Source organism: Mustela nigripes, chromosome 15, assembly GCF_022355385.1.
Source record: "Mustela nigripes isolate SB6536 chromosome 15, MUSNIG.SB6536, whole genome shotgun sequence".
Taxonomy (NCBI): domain Eukaryota; kingdom Metazoa; phylum Chordata; class Mammalia; order Carnivora; family Mustelidae; genus Mustela; species Mustela nigripes.
Window position 1 is genome coordinate 9,553,274 of NC_081571.1, and position 22,272 is coordinate 9,575,545.

General features: G+C 47.8%; 1 protein-coding gene across 1 annotated transcript; it reads left to right on the plus strand.

Moving 5' to 3' along the window:
* The first annotated feature begins 4,048 nt into the window (after positions 1-4,048).
* RASL11A (RAS like family 11 member A) lies at positions 4,049-6,684 on the plus strand. Its single transcript, XM_059377854.1, has 4 exons — positions 4,049-4,353; positions 4,777-4,833; positions 4,940-5,019; positions 5,966-6,684. Exons 1-4 carry the CDS (start codon positions 4,230-4,232, stop codon positions 6,431-6,433), a joined length of 729 nt encoding a protein of 242 aa, XP_059233837.1. The 5' UTR covers positions 4,049-4,229; the 3' UTR covers positions 6,434-6,684.
* The last annotated feature ends 15,588 nt before the right edge of the window (positions 6,685-22,272 follow it).

The following is a 22,272-nucleotide window of genomic DNA, read 5'->3' on the forward strand; positions in this document are numbered from 1 at the left end:
GAGCAGAGAGCCCGATGCGGGACTCGATCCCAGGACCCTGAGATCATGACCTGAGCCGAAGGCAGCGGCCCAACCCACTGAGCCACCCAGGCACCCCAGGCAGGAATGTCTTATACCTTGTCATTCCCTCAGTAGATGATTGGTAATAGAAAATTAGCTATTCTTTGTATTCTGTACCAGCAGTTAGAGGAGCCTTGCAGCGAGTAGATTTTCAGTAATTTTGACTGTTGAAATAAACTAGGGAGCTAGTAGGAAAGCACAGTTTTTATTCTGGTGAAATTACCTAAAGGTAGTCTGTGAGTCTCCAGTAAATTCAGGATTTAGGATACATACAAAGTCTCCAGTAAATCCAGGATTTAGGATACATACAAAGAGTTGGTATTAGGAGGGGATGGATGGTGGAGAGGGGTTCTTGAACTGGAGGAGGACCATTGGCAGCTTTGCCTCAGGACTAGCAATCAAGCTTATTTAGCTGATAAAGGGTTAATAACTTCCCAAGGCTGTTATTTGCAAATTACAGAATTCTGCCCTTCATACTCATTCTGAACACCCATAGGATTTGTGTATCCACATCTGTGCCTACGCATTTCCATTATCATTTTAAAAACCACTTCAGTATGCCTGTGTTACATTGGTTGCAGTACACTTACATAACTCTGGACACAAAGAAATCCAAGATGAAATAGAACTCAAGCAGCAACAATTTAGGCAATGCTATTTATAATGTTCAGTAACTGTTCAGTAAGATACTGTCTGTATTAAAAGGTCATGGATTATCTTGTCTATTTGCAAATGCAAAGAGCTTTCCAAGGAGAATGAAATAACATTTTGAGCTCTGAGCAAAGGTGCGAATGTGAATGCAAAATGGAACGTAATTATCAGTGGACAGAGAACAGTCGTAGGAATCTTACTTATTGGGCGACCTTAAACTAAAATGATCTTACTCCTGACAGGGAATATAGGATATGGAATGAGGTGTAGCGGTAAGTCCAAGATTCAGCCAAGAAAGTGCTCTCTTTTCCCTTGACAGTTCTGCATTTTAATCCCAGGAGAGTGAAAGGTGTTTGTGGCAGAGTTGGGTGATTCTTGCTCAACAGTGACCCGTTCTTCTGTTCTTCTATTTCTTGATTTTTAATGGGGGAGCAAGTTGTCTGCTAGCTCCTGGGGAGGAGTTAGGGTTGTTCTAAGGTAGTGACAATCCCAGTCTTTTTTGCTAGTACTTGGATAAACTCTCAGCTTCTCAGGACTGGAGACTGAGAGGTAAGAGAAAGTCTGCTGGGTTCTGAGAATTATTTTATTTCATAATGGAGATGAATAGAGTCCCACTCTCCCTTGCTTTGGTGAGGACTTGGTGTTTGGTGAAACGGGGTCCATTTTGTGTTCAAAGAGAGCCAAGAGCATCTGGGACCAACAATTTGGACCCCTGTCACCGAAGAGCTGAAGGATCCCTGGAGCCTAATAGTTTCATGGTTGTTCTATAAATAGTAACTGTCTTTATGGTTCTCTCTCCCCTGTCAAGGAATGAGGTGCCCTGCTTTAAGTCTTTCCAGTTAAACTGAAGTTGAACAGAAGGGGATTGCCTTGTAAGCTGCCAAAAGTCAGTGCAACTGAAATACAGCAGTTCATCTCAGGACATTTCCTGGAACACTTTCTCTAGAGAGTAGGTTGCTCTCAAAACCAAGCTATTGGGGTAATGGTTACACACATGACTCCTGTCTTTTCCAGTTCACACAGTGAAGATATCATTTATTCATTTATTCATTCAGAAAGTTGATCAATGAAAAAGGACCTTCTAAGTCCAGGGTGTCACTATGTGCTGGTGCTAAAGACACAAGCTAGAGTCTCTGCCCCTGCGCCCCTCCCCATCCGCTGAGACACTCATAAAACAAATTTTACAGAAAGTAACAGTTGAGATCAGTGCTGCTAAGAGTGTCCTAAGAGGGAGCAACTGGGAGATAGGGGCAGGGATGGTTGATCGAAGAAAGCTTCCAAGAGAGGAGCACGTAAACAAGTCCTCATCTAGTCCTAGTCTACAGCGGGAGTCCTGAAGAATTCACCTGAGAGGTGAAGAAAGCAGTGGGGCTGGAAAGGGGGAGATGCCAAGGGGTGTAGGCAATAGAAATGGTGGAACTTGAAGTGAGAGTGGTTGGAGTCAAGGATGGCTCCTAGGCTGCTGGTTTGGAATTCTGAGTAGATGGAGGGAAACATGCATTCGTGTAGCTGGTTGCTGAAAGTGGATTCCATTCTCTATCCCTCTCTGCATCCCACCCAGCCCTTTCTTTTTTCTTTAAAATATCTATTTCAGAGAGATAGGTAGTGCATGAGCCCGGAGGAGGGGAGGGGAGGACAGAGGGAGAGGAAGCAGACTCCCCACTGAGGGGTGAGTCCAAGACAGGGCTCCATCTCCCAACCCAGAGATTATGACCTGAGCCCCTGAGTGGAGACCAAGATCTCGATGATGAACCGATGACTGAGCCACACAGCCCTTTCAAATGTGATTTCAGTGCCCTCCGCGGAGGAGTGGAGTGGATCCCTTCCCCTCTCCTTGAATTTGGGCTGGAATTGTGACTGCAGCAGAGGTTATGGTTTCCACCCTGGAGTGAGGCTCAAAGAGCCTTTTCACTCTGAAACCTGCTCAGCCACGGGGAGAGCAAACCTTAGCCAGCCAGTGTGTGTGTGGGTGGGTGGGTGGACTCAAACTTGTGAATCTGCCACTGCCCCTCCCCCACCACTGCTGACAGCTGGCCAGCTACCATCCCCGGCTCCCAGCTCTTTGCAGATACATGAAAGGGCCCAGCCGAGATCAACTGAGTCTGGCCTAGATTAGGATAATGTACCCACTGACCTACACAGGTGAGCAACTAAGGGGGGTTGCTGTTTTAAGCCATTAAGTTTCCAGCAGTTTGCAGCAAAAGCTAACTAATACAACCAAGACAGAGAAAGCGATAAGGATGGGGCCCTCCATTAGGCAATTCAACATATGAGGCTGGTATACTGGAGGCCAGAAGCATGAAGTTCTAACCTGTAAGGATCAAATCCCAAGCCTTCTGCCTTACTATGGTGGGCTCCCCAAACCCAAGACCAGGCCATTTGTCTCTTTTGTGTCCCCTTCTTCCAACTCCCCATCCTTATCCTAAACTTCATTTTACACTTGGAAGTAAATGCTTGGGGGCATCTGGGTGGCTCAGTTGGTTAAGAGTCTGCCTTCGTGATCATGATCCCAGTGAGGACCTGGGATGCAGCCCCTTATCAGGCTACCTGTTCAGTGGGAAGCCTGCTTCTCCCTCTCCCTCTCCCCTGCTTGTGTTGTCTCTGTTTCCGTGTCTCTCTGTCAAATAAATAAATAAATAAAATCTTTTTTTTTTTTTTAAAGTACGTGAATAATAAAAGCAAATGCATGACTCAAGTGCATAGGACAGTATTAATGACAGAGAATTAGTCCAAAGAGCCAAAGCTCCCAGAGGATGGAATGTGTATTGAGTGTTCACCAATGAGCGGATTAAACCAAGGCCAGCAGGGAGGGTCTGAGGTTGGAGCCTGAGCAGCAATTACTGACCCAAGGCTTCACAAACCTGGAGCAGTCACAGTGACTGCAATTCCCTTACTCGGCTCCTAATTCAGGGCTTTACCCTTCTCCTTTTTCCTTAGTAATCTCACCCCTCAGCATCTTATTAAAATAAAAAGGGCAACAGACCCAACAGGAATTTATCCCTCCCATTGTTGCAGAAACATCCGACTGATGGCACTTTTTCCTCTTTCTTCCCTCCCGCAGCTCATAACTGATCTCGGGTTCACCCACTGGTCTAGTGACACGGGCTAGCCTCTGCGGGGTGGAGGGCCCCCCGGGCGGCGCCGGCACAGCCTGACGAGAGGCCTCCCACGCGCTCGCGGGACTGTGGCGGTCCTTCTGGGGCCCGGGGCGGAGCGCGGCAGGCGGTGAGGGGGTGCGCCCGCCCCCGGGGCCCCGCCACTCGTCACTCCTGCGTCGGCCTTCGCCGCCGCTGAGAGAAGGGGCGGGAAGGGGCGGGGCCGGAGGCGGCCGCCCCGCCCCCACGGCGCGCGCCCAGCCCTTTAAAAGCCGCCCACCCTGCAAGCTCTGGCGGACGCCGCGGTCCCCGCGCACCTGTGATCCTACGCTGTCTGCTCGCGAACCGCTCCGCCGCGCTCGAGGCCGGGCTCGGCCGGCTTGCGCTCTCGGTGGCGGGACCCGCTCGACAGACGCGCTCTCCATGCGGCCGCCAACCATGTCTGGGCACTGTTTGCTCGCGCCCATCCCCGAGTACTCCTCCGACTGCCTCCTGCCCAAGGACATCAAGCTGGCCGTGCTGGGCGCCGGCCGGGTGGGCAAGAGCGGTGAGTACCCAGGGGGCCGCGCCGGGACGACCGGGCGTTGGGGAAGAGCCGGAGCTCTGGGCGGAGGGGAGGGGGATGGAGCGCCAGGAAGAACCTGGAAGTTTCCGCGCCAGCCACGGCTCTCCCCCGCCAGCCCGCTTTCCCCGCTGCTTCCCCGGGGCGTCTACTCCTGGGCTCGCGCCTGGCTTGCCCCCTGCAGGAGGAGGGAGGCTGGCGCGGCAGGTGGACACCTGCGGTCACACCCGCCGCAAAACCCGTGGGAGACTGCCACGGCCGCACCTTTGGCTTTGCAGAGCTTTGCAACGCGGGCAATACCCGCTGTTCTGCGGCCCGGTGCCCTCTCCTTTTCCACGAGAGCGTCCCGGCTTTCCTGTTTTGTTCTGTTTAACTGATTTAACTGTTTTTCCTATTTTTCCTTTTCAGCAATGATCGTGCGCTTCCTGACCAAGAGATTCATCGGCGATTATGAACCGAATACAGGTTAGAATAATTTCGTGTTCTGTGCTTTTGTGGCCGCATGCTCCGATTTTCTTTTTTTCTGATACGTGTGTACGAATTTTAAAGCAAACTCTCCTTCATCCTTCAGGCAAATTGTATTCACGGCTGGTCTACATAGAGGGAGACCAGCTATCCCTGCAGATCCAGGACACCCCCGGGGGCATCCAGGTAAGGACAGCCCGGAGCAAAACAGCTCACCGCCTCCCACACACCCGGGGGCTCCCCAGCAGGAGCAAGATGTGTAAACACACCTGTTTGGCATTTCCGTGAAGGCCTGGGCTGTCTGCAGGGGGGCTGTTAGCAACCCTCCTGGTGGGGACAGGGTGAGTGGATGGTTAGACTGGCAGCTTCCTCCAGTCCAGCATCTCCAAAGGGGAGAGATAGGTAACAGCCTCTTTGCAGCTCTGGGTGAGACATCACTCACAACTTGCGGGGTTGGGGCTCACCGCTTTTTTCAGATCCGGGCCATGAACCCATTAACCGAACTGTTGGTGGTAGGATTCCTGAGCGAGTCCTATCCCCTCGCAAGGACAGCAAGAGTGCTTCTGTTTGTAACTGTTCCCTCAAGTAGTTAATTGCAACCAGATAACCCCCTGGCAAGCAGTCAGGAATTTAACTTGATTAACAAGTTATTAATTGCTCTCCCTTGGAGGGAGAGCAATTTCTGTTCTTCTTGTGGAAGAACAGAAAGAAGGAATTTGTTTCTGTAACATTCTCAAAAGGACATGCTAAAAATATTTTTATGGGCTTGGGAAAAGATATTTATCTTGGCTTATTTTCAAAGTTTTGTTTATTTTCAGTTCCCTAAAGATTGCGCCATTCTTCTTTGAAAGTTCTCATTGAAGTCATTCTGCAGTCAGCCAGGGCTTGCCACAGAATATCCGCCAAGCGGGGGTTTAAGGATAATGCATTGGCAACAGCCATAAAATAACCCAGGCAGGGAGCTTGCTCTTCCTGCATCCAAAGCGGCCTCCTGCAGAAGCTAGGTAGCGTCTGCAAACTGTATTTAACATTTCTCTTTTGAATGCGTTTTTGCAAGTGTTTTTCTGATGTTATTTTGAGTCCTCTCCCACTGAGGGCTTCCTTGATCCAGACTCATTTTGATCTTTCTTAGGTCCAAGACAACCTGACCCAAGTAGTTGATTCCCTGTCCAAGTGCGTGCAGTGGGCAGAGGGCTTTCTGCTGGTCTACTCCATCACAGACTACGACAGCTACCAGTCCATCCGTCCCCTTTACCACCACATCCGGAAGGTCCACCCTGACTCTAGGGCCCCTGTCATTATCGTGGGCAACAAGGGAGACCTTCTCCATGCCCGTCAGGTGCAAACGCATGATGGCATTCAACTGGCCAATGAACTCGGCAGCCTGTTCCTTGAAATTTCCACCAGTGAAAACTATGAGGATGTCTGTGATGTGTTTCAGCATCTCTGTAAAGAGGTGAGCAAGCTGCACAGCCTCAGCGGGGAGAGGAGGAGGGCCTCCATCATTCCCCGGCCGCGCTCTCCCAACATGCAAGACCTCAAGAGGCGCTTCAAACAGGCTTTGTCTTCCAAAGTGAAATCCCCCTCTGCACTGGGGTAAACCCATCTCACACCAATTTGGCTTTTTTTTTACTGTGCATTTGTGCAGCTGAAAAAGACTGGGGACCTCCCTTTTTAATTGCACATTCAAAGTTTATTTTTATACAGACTATTGGTTTTCAAGTATATGTGTATTTCTGAAAACCCAGTGATTGCCTAGAAGTTGGTAGAGATTTTTTTAAACAAAATGATTTTTTTTTTTTTACTCTAACCGCTAGCCACTTTTCCATTAAAGGCAAAATGGCAACATTGCTCCTTGTTTTCTAAATGCCTTTTTATAGAAATCAGACTTGCACCAGAGCCCAGAACGGCTCCATGCTTGCCCTCAGTCTGAACTCCTCTCCGTGTCTTGTGGTACTAGGGGGGGGCTGATGTAGAGGGAATCTGTTGTGGAAGAAAGAATGTGGAGGAGAAAAGATTTGAGCAACTGCAGGATGTCTGTCAACTAGGGCACTTTGCCACCGGCATGAAATTGATACCATGTGATTTTCAAGGAAAGGGGTTCATAGTATGCTGGTGTTAACAAGTTGGAAACATGAGTGGCTGTTTTATTTATGGTGCAAATGGAAGTCTACCCTCTCTACCTGCATTAGAAAACAGAAATTCCTCATGTCAGTAAGTACACCCTACCTAGAGTTGCCTAAACATTCTCCTTCCCAGGGTGCCGAGGTGGCTCAGTCCCTTAAGTGTCAGATTCTTGATTTTGGCTCCGGTCATGATTTCAGGGTCGTGGGATTGAGCCCCACGTTGGAACCTGTATTGGGCTCCATGCTGGGCATGGAACCTGCTTAAGGGTCTCCCTCTCCCTGTGTTCCTTCCCTCCTCCCTCACCCCCCAAATTATTCTTCCTGCTCTTTCTCCCTGACCCTCGAATCCAACAGGGCACCTTATCTGTCAGTTCTCTTTCCTGTTTTTCTCTGAAGCATCACTCTGCCAGAGTCCAGGCCTGTATAGCTCTCTTGCCTAGACTGGCAGGCAAGTGGAGGTGAGACCGGTTTCTTGGCCTCTGGACTGACACCCCTCTAATTCTTTCTTTACACCAGAACAACCTGACGAAAACCAACCCTAATCATTTATTTCCATAGGTTGAAAAACCTCAGCTGTGTTTCCCTTAGCTGCCAGATAAAATATAAATGAGGCATGGCATCAAGATTCTTTACTACCTCAGAGTACCTGGGTGGCTCTGGTTAAGCTTCTGCTTTCAGCTTACATCATGATCCCAGGGTCCTGGGATCAAGTCCCCCATTGGGCTCCCTGCTCAGCGGGAAGCCTGCTTCTCCCACTCCCACTCCAAATAATTAAGGAAAAATACGATTTTGAATCTATTATCTTTGAAAGAGTGCCTAATTCTTCTTCCTCAAAACAAAAGCAGTTCTATGATCAGTATCTTCTGTTACCATACATCTTAACTTCATAGGAGAGGACAGGAAGCAACAGGCTGACCCAATCATTGCCACACCCCCAGCATGCCCAGACTGCCACCCAGTGCCCAGGGCTCCTTTTCATCTAAGGAGTGGAGATCAGACATCCCATGGGAAAGAGCTTTGAATATCCCATGGGAAAATTCATCATGGAAAAGCTAAAAAGAACAATATGAGAGATGTCCCAAGGCAGCCTGTGATGAAGTTCCAAGTGAGAATGGTAAGGACAGGAAGTACCCTTGAGCTCTCCAGTGGGGAGCACAGTGGGGACCAGAAGGGTCAAAAGATGAGTCACAGGGCAGTTCTAAAGGGGGTAGCAGCCTCTTGGGGCTCAGGCAGGCTGGAAGGTCAAGCGGAAAGCACTCCCCATGGTATTTTTTCCTGTCCTCAGCATCACAAATAACTGATCTCCGGGGCCTCAAAGCTTCCTTTATTTCTGGTCCCCAGAACAGACCCAACGTACATACTGGAGCTCTGGTGTCAGAAGGACCCCAGTTCCCGTTCCCCAGGTCTCCTGCTGATGGGGATGAGGTGTGTGGGATGCATCTGGAAGGAGCCCTGGGATAGTGGCCCTGGAGATGGGGGAGGGGAGCCTGGAGTTATCAGGAGGCAGTTAGGGTGGAAAGCTGTCAGATTTGCAGGTAGGAAAGAGGGTCTGAGGATTTGGGCTTGACTGGATGCTGAGGAAGCCCTTTGAGGAAGCTTAGCTCTGAGCCCACTTCCCCTTCCTGCAGAAGTGGGGTGGGCAGAGCCATCAGAGCCCTGGGTGGGTCACAGCTCATTGGGCAGGAGATTGGAAAGGTGGGCAGGTGGGTAAGAATATCCCCAGATCTTTATCACAGTTTCACCTTCCCTCTGCAGTGTCATCCCCAGTGTCCTCTCCATCCTCACGGCCCCTCCTCCGTCTGTGCCCCCTCCGCCACCTCCTGCCTCTGTTTCTGAGACCACCCTACCCGCCCCCACCCCTGTCTCCATCTCCACAGCCACCGCTCATCCTCCTTCTGGTCGAGGCTTTGTTAGAATTCTGTTCTGAAACTGCAGCATGATTTAATTAACATGCCTATGTGGTGTGGTCCCGGAGATACAGATGAAACCCAAATGGCTAAACTGTACATCCTGCAGCATTCTGTGCCTCCCATGCCCCTCATGAAAAGCAAACTCGAATAATGGGAAAATCAATCTATCACAACGTAAGAAAATAAACTTGTTTCGCTTGTATCGAGGCAAAGGGCACAACGGAAGTTCTAAAGTTCTAAAGTTTCTTAATATCTCTTTAGAGGACTGGATTAAAATAGCTGTGGAAGGCAGCAGCAAACAATAGAGCAAATGGAAAAGACAAGACGACTGTTTAGTCATGAACTTGGGGCTCGAATAGCTTTTTTGTTCTGTGCATGTGTTGTAATTTCTACTTCTCACTATGCAATATTAGTGATTCAGATGTATAATGTGATGATATTTTGTATGATTGATAATTTTTTCTTACCATTTGATATGTCTCCAAAAGGCGGGATATTTTTAAAGACTTTGTTAAAATGAGTCTTAAGCTATCTTGACACTCAATAAGAAAGGCATGATAGGGGGCGCCTGGGTGGCTCAGTGGGTTAAAGCCTCTGCCTTCAGCTAGGGTCATGATCTCGGGGTCCTGGGATCGAGCCACACGTCAGGCTCTCTGCTCAGTGGGGAGCCTGGTTTTGACGTCTCTCTCTGCCTGCCTCCCTGCGTACTTGTGATCTCTCTCTTTGTCAAATAAATAAATAAATAAATAAAATCTTGAAAGAAAGAAAGAAAGAAAGGATGATATATAAAACTCAGACACCATGAAGAGAGCTAGGGGTTCAAGAAAAAAATGATTAGTTTGCAACAGCAAAAACAGAGCAGAAATTTGCCTATCCTGGATAGCACAGCCAGCCCTCATGTCTGGATACCCCCATGTTATTGTTGTCATTGTTCTTCTCCACCTCCTTCTTCTTTTTAAAGATTTTATTCATTTATTAGAGAGCGCACAAGCAGGAGGAGTGGCAGGTTGAGCGAGAAGCAGGCTCCCCAGTGAGCTAGGAGCTGATGTGGGACTCGATCCTTGGATCCTGGGATCCTGACCTGAGCCGAAGGCAGACACTCAAGTGACTGAGCCACTCAGGGGTCCCACCCCCATGTCTATGTCTTTCTGCCTCAGGAGAGAATGAGCTCCATAGGGGCTGGACAGGTCCTCCACCTTCTTTGGCTCCACAGCACCTGCTGGAGTGTTCGCTGTAAGACAGGATCCCCAGAAACATGTGCTACAGCGAACCGTTAGAATAATCAAGGAGTCCGTCCCTCCAGTCGCTTCTGTGTGGCTGTGAGTGCAGAGCTGCGCATCTGTGTGCGGAGTTCCCTTTGTCCAGCTAGCAGAGTTGGTTTTCCCGTTCTCCAAAGCAGCCTGCTTGCACAAACAGATATTATTGCTTTGGCTTATTATTGCTTCCCATGTGTCTAAAGACTGCCTCAATAGTGATTTGCTTGATTCATCAAATATGAGAATTTGCTCCCTACAAAGCTCTGTGCTAAATGTGATCAAAATAGTGCTCTCTTTCCAGAAATTCAGTCCTGTGGGAGTTCTGGGGGCTCGGCCTCGAGGACGGGATTCTGTGGGATGAAAGGCAAAGTACGATTCTGACCCAAATCTGAGGGTGTTGACAACATCAGGGGAGGGGACAGATCCCAGAGCTGAGCAGGTGGGGGGGTGGTGGGGGAGGCAAATATTCCACATGGGGCAAAAGCACCCTTCCAAAGAAAATGACATCTCTTACCTTACAAACTAAAAAGGATTTTTTTTTTTTTTTTTGAGCATTATTTGCTCAGATGAGGATGAATGAGTTAAAACTGTAAAATATTTAACACCACTTTTTTTGTTGGCATTCTTTATTTAAACTGGAAGAACATTTTTTTTTTAAGATTTTATTCATTTATTTGACAGACAGAGATCACAACTAGGCAGAGAGACAGGCAGAAAGAGAGTGGAGGAAGCAATATTCTCCACCAAGCAGAGAGCCCAATGCGGGGCTTGATCCCAGGACTCTGGCATGACCTGAGCTGAAGGCAGAGGCTTTAACCCACTGAGCCACCCAGGCGCCCCTGGAGGAACATTGTTAACAACAATGTTTACTTACATAAACAAATTTTGCCTGGAAATACTAACATGTATTTATGACTGGAAAAACAGGGACATTTCAGGAAGTCCTGAGGAGACAGTCACTCGCCAGCTTTATGAAGGCAGCTGAGTGTGGGTTCCAGACTGAGATTAGGTTCGAGTCCCACTTTACATGGGGCAAAGAGCACTATTAACTTTCCGTCTCTGAAAATGGACGTAATACTGCTCATCAGGCAGAACTGTTGACAAAGCTGACACACAGAAGGTGTTCAGTAGTTGTAGTCGTTTTAAAAGTACCTTTAAAGGTACACTATGAAGCTGTTTTTGGAAAAAGAATGCTTTTCGAACTTGCATGTATAGTCTAAAAATTATAGTCGTTGCTTCACAAGATACGACTTTCTCCATGTCACATGTTGGAAAAAGAAAGTTTTCTGGGGAGCACTTATTTCCTCACAACTATATTGATCCTTTCTTTTGTGCTGGGCATTTTATTTTCTCAATAAGATCTTTGGGGTAGAGCTATCCTCACTCCCATCTTTCAGACATGGAAACTGAGGCTCAGAGAGGTCAGGCCATGAGCAAAAAGCACAGAAGCCAGAAACCAGGAGGCCTGGCTCCAGGAAGGGGAAAGGGCTCCCTTCAGCTCAGGACTCTTTCTCCTGGCCAGACATAAGCTTGCCAATGTCTTCTGGAGAACTTGTTAAAAAGGAAGATTTAGTCAGTCAGTGAGTCCCAGGGATTCTGTTGCTCTGTGTTCCGGCTGTGGAGGAGGAGTCTGCCTTTTAAAAAGCTCCCTGACTGGTACTGAGGCTGATGCCTCATGTTTGGAGCTTTCAGCAAGATCGCAGTCTAGGCTCCCCCATGCTTCCTGTTTATCCAGAGGAATGTCTGACTGGGAGGGGGAAAGGTGGCAGTGCCACACCAGAGGGGTGGGAGCCCCTGTGTCTGGCCCCGGGGGCTGGGGTGGGCTACTCGCACTGAGCTGCACCCAGGAATCTTCAGCACATCTGGTAGAGTGCAGACATCTTTGGCGGGGTTGACAGGGGCGTGTCTCTCCCTGAGTCACTGCTTTGAAAGTCATGGGGGGGGGGGGCAGTGGGCACTAAGTCAGTGGGGTCTGGGACATCCCCCTCCTCCAGCTGCACTCTCTCCTCAGACTTTTCTCTGACCCACCCAGAGAAGCAGCCTCCACAGTGGGCCCCAGAATGTCAGGCATTCTCTTTTCTCCTGGAGCACCTGGCGAAGGAGGAGGGGGACAACCGAAAGTCACTGTCCCCAAGGGGCTGTGGGAGCTGATGGCACACTACAGGGAGGGAAGGTGCCAGAGCAGAAGTTGCCGATGCACATCTGGGAGCTAAAGATGTCTCCCTAATCCAACTCAGTGTGGTCCAGGGCATCTCCAGGAATTGCACGCTGTGTGTGTGTGTGTCTATGTGAGGGAAGTGGGGTGGGAAGAGAGAGGGAACAGGTTCAGGGTTTATAGAGAAAGGTCAATGAATTTCTCCAGATGGGGGGAATATGAGGATGCTACCGTGGTGTCTGAGAGGCCTTTGCTGAGGGCCCTGTGCTGGCTTTGTCATTTGTTGCATAATAAAATTCACATAGCAGATAGCTACCATCATTACTGAGTATGCGCTATTGTTCCACGTATTCCCATGTAATGCATTAGTTAGGGCTCTCCAGAGAGATAGAATCAACAGGAAAATTTTATATATATCATAAAATTTATATATATAATTTTATTATATTATCTATATAAATTATATTATATATAATATATATTATATAAAATTTTATATGTATATTATATATAATACTCAGTAATGATGGTACCTATCTGCTGTGTGAATTTTATTATGCGACAAATGACAAAGCCAGCACAGGGCCCTCAGCAAAGGCCTCTCAGACACCACGGTAGCATCCTCATATATAATATACATATAAAATTTTATATAATATATAATATACATATAAACTAAACGAATCTCTTTATATATATAAAGAGATTTGAAAGAGATTTGTTATAAGGAATGGACTCACGTGATTATGGAGGCTGAGAAGTCCCAAGATGGAGACCCAGGAGAGCAGATGGTGAACTTCTGGTCTGAAAGCTGGCAGGCTCAGGATCCGAGAAGAGCCAGTGATACAGTCTGACTCCAAAGGCAGGAGAAGATCCCAGCTCAAGGCATGCAAGCTGGGCAAACTCCTTTGAACTTGAGGGAGGGTCAGCCTTATGCAGGAACCCCTTGGATTGGATGGGACCCCTGTATATCAAGGAGGGTGGTCTGCTCGCTTCGCTTCACTGGGTCCAGTGTTGACCTCATGTAGGAACACTCTCACAGACACCCAGAATAACATTTGACCAAATCTCTGGGTAGCCCATGGCTCAGTCAAGTTGAAGGTCCACATAACCATTATACACAATAGGAGTCTCAGCTGTATTATCTCACTGAATCTTCCCAAACACCTCCAGCGGCTTATTGTTCCCACCACCACTGGACAGAGCAGGAAAATGAGGCCTTGAGAGGTTCATTAACTTCCTTATCATCTCTCGGCTAATAAGGGACATGCGGGAGATTCCAGTCCGTATCTCTCTGGAAGGCCACCAGACCGTATTGCGTCCCATGCCAATTGTCAGAGGTCATCCGGAAGCTGCTACCATTCTCCTAATCAACCATTTTGGCCTTGAAATGTACATGGTGTCTTGGTCAATGCTATCATTTGCAAGCAATAGGAAAGGTTCTGCCTGGTTAATAAAAAGGGATTTTATTAAAGGGTTATTGAGGGCCGCCTGGGTGGCTTAGTCAGGTAACATCTGCCTTCAGCTCAGGTCATGACCCGAGGGTCCTGGGATCGAGCCCCACCTTGGCTCCCTGCTCAGTGGTGAGTCTGCTTCTCCTTCTCCCTTTCCTTCTTGCTCTCTCTTGCTATCTCTCACTCTCCCTCATATAAATACATAAAATCATTTTTTAAAAAAACCATAAAAGGCTACTAAGTAGCTTACAACCTCAGTGGCTGAGCGGGAGAAACCCCTCTGGGGCTGCACAGCATCTTCAGCCTCTGCTGAAACCATGGCTGGCATTTTGGCATCTGCGGTGGTGGATGGTCCCAGCCTCCCACCCAGCCCTGTAAGGCACAGTCTCTCCCCGACACTGGAAAGGGGTTCAGAGTCTGAGCAGGCAGAGAAGGTGGCGAAGGCCACTACACCCATCTAACGATGCCTGGATGACAGGAAGGGATGCCTGTCCTCCACTGCAGATGTGACACTGGCAAAGGCCAGATCTAAGGCACATCCCAGGGACTGGCTAAATACTAGACCCTGGGAATACGTATAAATCTGACATTGGGGAAACAGGTTCTCAGACATTAGGTAAACACCCAAATTACTAGCAAAGAGAGTTAGTATTAAGGGTGGAAACATGTTCCTCCCAAAAACCATATATTGGACTCCTGGTACCTCAGAATGTGACCTTATTAGGAAATAGGGTCTTTACAGAGATAATCACATTAAAATCACATTTAGGATGAACCCTGAATCAGTATGGCTGGTGTCCTTATGAAAGGGGGAAATTTGGTGCCTGGCTGGCTCCGTCAGTAGAGCACACAACTCTCAATCTCAGGGTTGTGAGTTCAAGCCCCACATTGGGAATAGAGTTTACTTTAGGGGAAAAAAAAGAGTTAAAGAGTGGGGGGATATTTGGAAACAGAGATAGATATGTGCAGAGGGAAGGTGACAGACAAGAAGAGATGCAGAGGGAAGTCCACAGCAGGATGAAGGCAGACACTGGGGTGATGTACCACATGCCAAGGAACTGCCAGAAGCTGGAGAGTGGCCGGGGACAGATCTTTCCATAGACTCTGGTGGGTGTGGCTCCATCCACAGCTTGACCTGCTCCTTCTAGCCCCCAGAAGCAGGAAACAGTCCATTCCGTGGTTTAAGCATCCAGGCTGGGACACTTGGCTATGGCAGCCCGAACTGACTAGTCTGGTTAAAAAAACGACTGGGCCCATATTTGAGTCTGAACCTAAAGCCAGAGCTCTATTCACTGCACCCCTGCCCCAGGCATGGCAGCCCAGAGCAGAGGAAATGTGACCCTGTCTTCCATTCTTGACCTCTGTATTAGGATGTGGGCTTAGCCATCATGAAGTCCAAAGGGCCCCGTGTGAAAGAATTTGCTTCCCCAAATATGTGGTTCAAGCTGGGTGTGCAGTTCTGCTCTGAGGTTCTGTTGGGGGTCCGGGCTCCCCACTCTGTCTGTCTTTTCTGGTGTCACCCTCTTTCTAGGATGTAAGATAGCTCTCAGCCAGTTTGCAGCTAGAGAGCAGAAAGGCACTGGGAAGCATGAGACAAGGGGAGGCTCCTTCCCTTTAAGATGGAGACCCAAAAGTTGAATCCTTTCCCTCCGCTCACCTTCTATGCTGGGACTGAGGGATGCCATCTTCCACTGGGCAGCTTGCTCCCTGCTAAAAATTCTACTGCCATTTATTATTAAGGGACAAGAGAATGGATATTGGAGACAACCAGCGGTCACTGGCACCAAACCCATCTCTAAACAGATTCATTGCCTTGGTTTTCACAAGTTAGTAAAGGACAAGGAAGAGAAGAGTTTCCTTCATGTCTGGCTGAGAAAGGAAGGGGAAGTTTGTCCCTGAATGGGTCTTCCCACCTTGGCCAGTTCTATAGCCTCTGGTCTCCTTGGGGCTGCCCACAAGATTAAAAGCACCCCTTTTAATCTGGTGAGGAATGCATCTGAAAACCAACACAAATTGTCTTCTTGGGCTTGTTCAAGCCCCTGAATGAAGAAAGATAGACTAGACAGTGGCTTGTGCGGGTCCTGGCGGAGCGTGGGTGACTCATCGTCCCCTCCCTGGCCCTTAAACTCCTCGGCTATAAATCGAGAGGTCTGCATTTCGTTAGTGGTCCAAAAGTTCCAGCCTGTGGTAGGCTCACCTCGAGATGTGCACTGAAAATGCAGTCTCCTGGGCCCATTCCCAGACACACGGCCAAGGAAATCACCCAAGAAAAATGCCTAAACCTATTGAGGGCTTGGCACCTGCCAAACGCTGTTCTGAAGAGTTTTTCGTGGATTAACTAATTTTGTTCCGCAAGGATCCTGTGCCATGTACTATTATTAGTACACTGGTACTAATTAGTGTTCCTAATACATTATTAACAGCATGTACTATTTAACATGCCCAGAGTGCAAACAGGGGCCCACCACTGCTGCAAGGCTTTTCCCAGGTCGAGCAGTTGGGAGAGACAGAGCTGTGATCCAGGCCCAGCCAACCTTGGCTGTGGGTCCCTGGTACTCTGCTAGGACTTTCCCAAGAGGCTGTCATCAGCCACGACCCAGCCATTCTGCTGGCAGCTTAAATAGACAGTCTCCCTGATAGGACTCACACTTTCGTAAAGAAGGTAAGATAGTCAAGCATCTCACAGAGTTCAGAGCAAACTCAGGCAGAAGCTACCGACAAGGAATGAGCCATGGGCGCCTGAAGCAGACAGGATGGCCAGTGACGGGGGTTCCTGTCTTTCAGATGGAAGGGATTCAAACAAGCTCAGAGAGAAGGAGGCATTTGGAGTAGAACCTTTAAAAAGAAAGAAAGAACCCCACAAATGAACAAAGGAAAAGCAGAATCAGACCAAAACTCCAGAGAGCACACTGAGGGTTGCCAAAGGGGAAGAGGGATGGGCAAAACGGGTGCAGGAGAGCAGGAGACACAGACTTCAGTTGCGGAATGAGTAAGTCATGGGGATGGAAGGCACAGCACAGGGAATACAGTCAATGGTGTTGTGATGGCGCTGTGTGGTGACAGAAGGGAACTCCGCTGGTGGGGAGCCCCGCATAGCACACAGAGTTGTCCAATCACTCTGTTGTGCACCTGAATCTAACATCACATTTTATGTCAACTGTATTTAAATAAATAAATAAAGTACCATCTCCACTTTCCCTAATCACCGGGCGGCAGGAAGAGTGAGCAGCAGGTGGCGGGAGGCTCAAAGTCAGAGTTCACAGGAAAGAGGACACCTGGAGGTTTAGAGTGAGGGAGATAGGGGCATGACAGGTGACCCAGCCTGTTTAGAATGGGGCAACTGGAGAAAAAGAAACATTCTTTACCAAGAAGGGCACCCCAAGGGGGCTGGGCAGCGTGAGCAGTTGAGTTGAGGAGTTACGAAGATGCCCTCCATTCAGAACACAAGGCAGGAACCATGAGTGGAGTGGCCTTGGGAAGGTGTGCATCCTTGGGGAGTGGGCACTTCCACAGCCCTGGAGTAGGGGGTGGTCTTGTCCGTGAAGAGAGTCAGGTACCTTAGAAGAGAATTTAATGTTAATTGTTTTTCTTGTAAAGTCACTTAATTTTATGATAATCCACTAAGACTGACAAGAAGGGGGACCTTTGAATAATTACCACATTTCTCTCTTGCAAGGGGCTTGTAGGTCACGGCTACGGGTGACTTGCCTCTTCTTTAAAACTGGTGGTTTAAAATGAGTTGTTTGGGTTCCTTCTGGGCAGCACCTTCAGGAACCTGGTGGTTTTCTTCCTCTTTGGTTTTCCTGTCCTGGATCCTTGTGGGGAGATAGGGTGGGACTGGGAACAAAAAGCCAGCAAGGGCCCGGGCACATCGGGTCTGTATACAAGTGGCCTTGCCTGCTGGTTTTTGGCAACTCCTAGTCTCTTTCTAAGAAAAACTTAAAAGATAATTTTGGATTTACAGAAGTATTGTGAAGATGGTGTAGATGCTGCCCTGGTGTCCTTTGTCTGTTGCTATCCTGTTACGTGCCTGCCGTGGTGCATTTTCAAACAATGCAGATGTATGAGCTTCCCGTAGCTCCTGTAACAAGTCGCCCCAATGTGGAGCTTTGCCACAACCAGATGCATTCTGCTACAGATCTGGAGGTCAGAACTGTGGCCTCATATCTCCTTAATTACCTCACTGGGCTCAGGTCAAAGTGTTAGCAGGGCTGTGTTCCTTTTGGGGGCTCTGGAAAGAACCCATTTGTCTCTTCCAGCTACTCAAGGCTGTCTGGGTACCTTGGCTTGAGGTCTCCTTCCATTTTTTTTTTTTTTAAATAGACTTACTTTCTGGGGAAGTTTTAGGTTCATCATAAAATTGATTGGAAAGTACAGACGTCTCCCATAGCCTCCTATTGCCACATATGGCCAGTATCCCTCATCTATCAACATCTGGCACCAAAGGGGCACATTTATTGCAACTGAAAAACCTGCACAGGTATGTCACTCAAGTCCATAGGTTACGCTGGGGCTCAGTCTTGGTGTCGTGCAGTCTACAGGGTTTGACAAATGCTTGTGATGTGTATCCATTATTGCAGGATCATAACAGAATAGTTTCACTGCCCTAAAAAATTCTCTCACCCATCCTGCCTGCTCTGTTAACCCCTGGAAATGTCTAATCTTTTTACTGTCTCTGTAAGTTTTTTTTCTTTTTAAGATTTTATTTGTTTGTTGGAGAGAGCATGTGAGCAGGAGCAGAAGGAGGGACAGAGGGAGATGGAGAGGGAGAAACAGACTTCCCACTCAGCAGAGCAGAGAGCCTGACATGGGGTTCCATCTCAGGACCCGGGGATCATGACCCAAGCTGAAGGCAGAGACACTTAACGAACTGAGCCACGCAGGTGCCCCTCGGTAAGTTTTCTTATTCATGAACATCATAGAGTTGGAATCCTATAATATGTAACTTTCTAGATTGGCTTCCTTCACTCAGTCATATGCATTTAGGGTTCCTCTGTGTCTTTTCATGGCCTCTTAGCTCATTTCTTTTTACTGCTGCCTGATGTACCACATTTTATTTACTTGTTAATGGGCCTGGGGTTGTTTCCACTTTGGGCAGTTAATGGGCCTGGGGTTATTTCCATTTTGGGGCTATTACAAATATGTTGCTATGAACACACATGTATATGTTTTTGTCTGGACATTTATGTTTCATTCCTCTTAGCTATATTCCTTGGAGTGCCATTTCCGAGTCACATGGTACCTCTGTTTAGCCTTCGGAGGGCCTGAGAGACTGTTCTCCAGAGCAGGGGCACCATTTTGCCTTCCCACCAGCAATGAGTGTGGGCTCCATTTTATCCCCATTCTTGCCAACACATGTGATCCTTAGTTAGATCTTTGGTTAGAGCCATTCTAGTGGGTGTGAAGTGGTTTCTCACTGTAATTTTGATAAGGGTCTACTATCTAGTAACATTTTTTTATGGTATTTTGTTTCTCTCTAGCAGAAGACCCAATCACATAATGTATTCAATTATCATGTCTTAGCCTCCCTTACTCTAGCACTAATATTCTTAGATTCCTTTCTTCCCAAGCCCAATGTTTAGTGATGAAGGCATTTTTTAAAGAAAATAATCTACTTTGAGTAGCATTTTGAATTTTTAACACAACCTACCTGAACAGCATCACTTGAGGGTTCCCACATGGTAGTGTCTCACTTGGACACAAAGCAGACAATTTGTTTTTTGTTTTGTTTTGTTTTTCATATGTCAGAAGGGAAACAAAAATATCATACAAGCTTCCTGTGAGTGTATCTTGGGTGCACTGAAAGCTGGATCTCACGAACAAGAAAGAAGGAACAGCCTGTTTGACAGTTTTGGACCAGGAAGCCCTTGCGTCCTTGAACAACCCAGCTGCACTGAAGAGTTAGGACAGGCTTCCTGGGAGCCTCATAAGTCCTCTCAAATTCCCCACAGAAGGGACCATTGTGCAGGCTAGAGAGCCCCTTCTTTATTGTCCCGCCCCTCAGCCTACATCAGAAAGCTCACGTGTCCACCCATGATTCTTTCAAGGGTTATTTGGGATGGTGCTGGGTTGCAGTAGGAACTAACTCCCATCTAAGGGGCCAATCCAAGTGTAAGCTTCTCTCAGCCATCACCCTGTCTGTGCTTTGAAAGGAAGTATCTGCATGAACTTGTATACCATTCTGTGAATGGTACATAGACAAGATCATTCAACTGGGGAGAGATTTAGATTCTCAAAAACAGATGGCCAAGTCACTTTTCCCATACTGCCATGCCAATCTGAATACCTACTAGAATGGTCGGAATCGAGGCATTAGACATTCCAGCTGGCAGAATACTTGGCTGTTTCTAGTCAGAGGAGCTTGTATGGTCACCATTTCCTTCCTCTCTGCACCCTTTCCTGGAAGCAAAATGGATCTGCCTGCCTCCCATTTCCTATCCTTTTCCCTTGATCTCTGCAGGTTGACTGCAAGCCTGTGGGAGGTGAAGGACAGATGGTGAGGCAGGGTACCCTCTCTCAGGCACGATCAGATCTTACCTACCCATCTAGACTGGCAACCCATGCTCTCCTGTCACAATCCTCCCTCAGTTCCTATAAGACCTTATCTACTCATTGACCCTAATATGGTTCATCTTTCCTCTTCCCCAGCTTCAGTGCACATGTTCCTTCCACCTGGAATCCCTTCTGCTCATCCAGATCTTAGCCTGTTTGGAAGGGCAACCCCAAATGTCACTTCCTCCATGGACCCTCTGTAGACCTTTTACCCCTCCACCCTGAGCACCAAGCACATAGTAGATGCTGATCAATACATGTTGAGTGAGAAAGTGAAGGAAGGAACAAAGTGTTCATTGCCTCTGTTGCTTGGAGACACTGATTGGAGTGACCGAAGTTTAGAGCACAGTGGTCTTGGGGGATATCCAGTCTATAGGATGTTGATGGTTGTCAGGTTAATGAATTCTACACTCTCTTATTCTATTTGTGCCAGGAAGCTGGAGACAGATTTGCTGAATGAGGCCGCTTGGCCCTGATTTTTCTGTTTTATGCAGACAAGAATGTGGTCTTGCTGACACTGGGTTTGTTCAGGAATCAGAAATCTGATGTTTATGAATATTCTTTTGAGTGGAAGCATCAGTTGTAGAGACTCTTTGTATAAATTCTTCCTGAAGAGTGTTGAGAGCCTGAGTATCACATGACTGTGGCAAAGGGCAAAACCAAATTTCTCAGATCCATTAAGACCCCTACCTTTCATGGTCAATGTCACTGGCAGCCATGTACACCTCCTGCTCCCACCCCCGCCAACTCCCCTGCCACAGCCACCACATTGATTTGGATGGCTCATAGAAGCTGCACTGCCCAGGATGGTGCTAAGTTTCTGTAGCTGTAGGTAATTGTACTGGGCACTTAGAGTGGGATAGTCAGGTTCTTCAGAAATGATGCCTTCGAGGGGTGCCTGGGTGGCTCAGTCAGTTAATCACCTGCCTTAGGCTCAGGTCATAATCCTGGGGTCCTGGGATAGAGACCCACATAGGACTCCCTGCTCGGTGGGGATCCTACTTCTCCCTCTCTCACTGCCCCTCCCCCTGTTCATGCATTGCGCACAGGCTCTTTCTCACTCTCTCAAGTAAATAAATAAAATCCTTTTTAAAAAAAAAAAGGATAACTTCTGTTATGGACTGAATTATGTCCCCTCCAGATTCACATGTGGAAGTCTTAACCCCCAGTACCTCAGAATAGGACTGTATTTAAAGATAAGGTCTTTAAAGAGCTATTTAAGTTAAATGAGGTCATGTGAGTGGGTCCTAATCCAATCTGACTGATTTCCTTGCAAGAAGAGGAAATCTGGACAGAAACATATACAGTGGAAGAGCCATGTGAGGACATAGGGAGAATATGGCCATCTACAAGCCAAAGGGAGAGGCCTCAGCAGATACTAACCCAGCCAACACCTGGATCACAAAACTTTAGCCTCCAGAACTATGAGAAAATATATTTGTTATTTAAGCCTCTCCATCCATGGTGCTTTGTTATGACATCCCAAGCCAACTAATGCCCCCCTCATAGGTCTATGGTGGATAGTCACATACATGATGATCTTCTCAATAAGACAACATTCCATCATCCTCTGCCTGAAAAGCATAATGTGGAAGACTTCATGTGTGTGAAAACATCTCACTAGCTGTGAAGGGTTATACAAACCCAGTTTCTACACCTGTAGAGATCAGGAAATAATACCCTTCTTTGTAATACCCTATGCTTGTCCTGCAGGGTAAAGCTCAATGTGGAGGCTGGAGAAATTCTAGTTGGCCAACTGAAAAGTGATTGACAGTGGGTGAAATGTTCACCGCTAATGTTCTGTACTGCCTTGGGTGGGAGGTTTGGGTTGTGTAGGACAATCTACTTCCTTCCTGGGTGTGACCAACTGACACAGTCCTTCGCTGGAGTCTTAGACTGGAGTCTGTCTCCAGAGGATCCATGAAGAGAATTCCACCTTCATTCATGTCATAGCTCCAGCAGACCAAGAAAGAGGACCGATGTTCA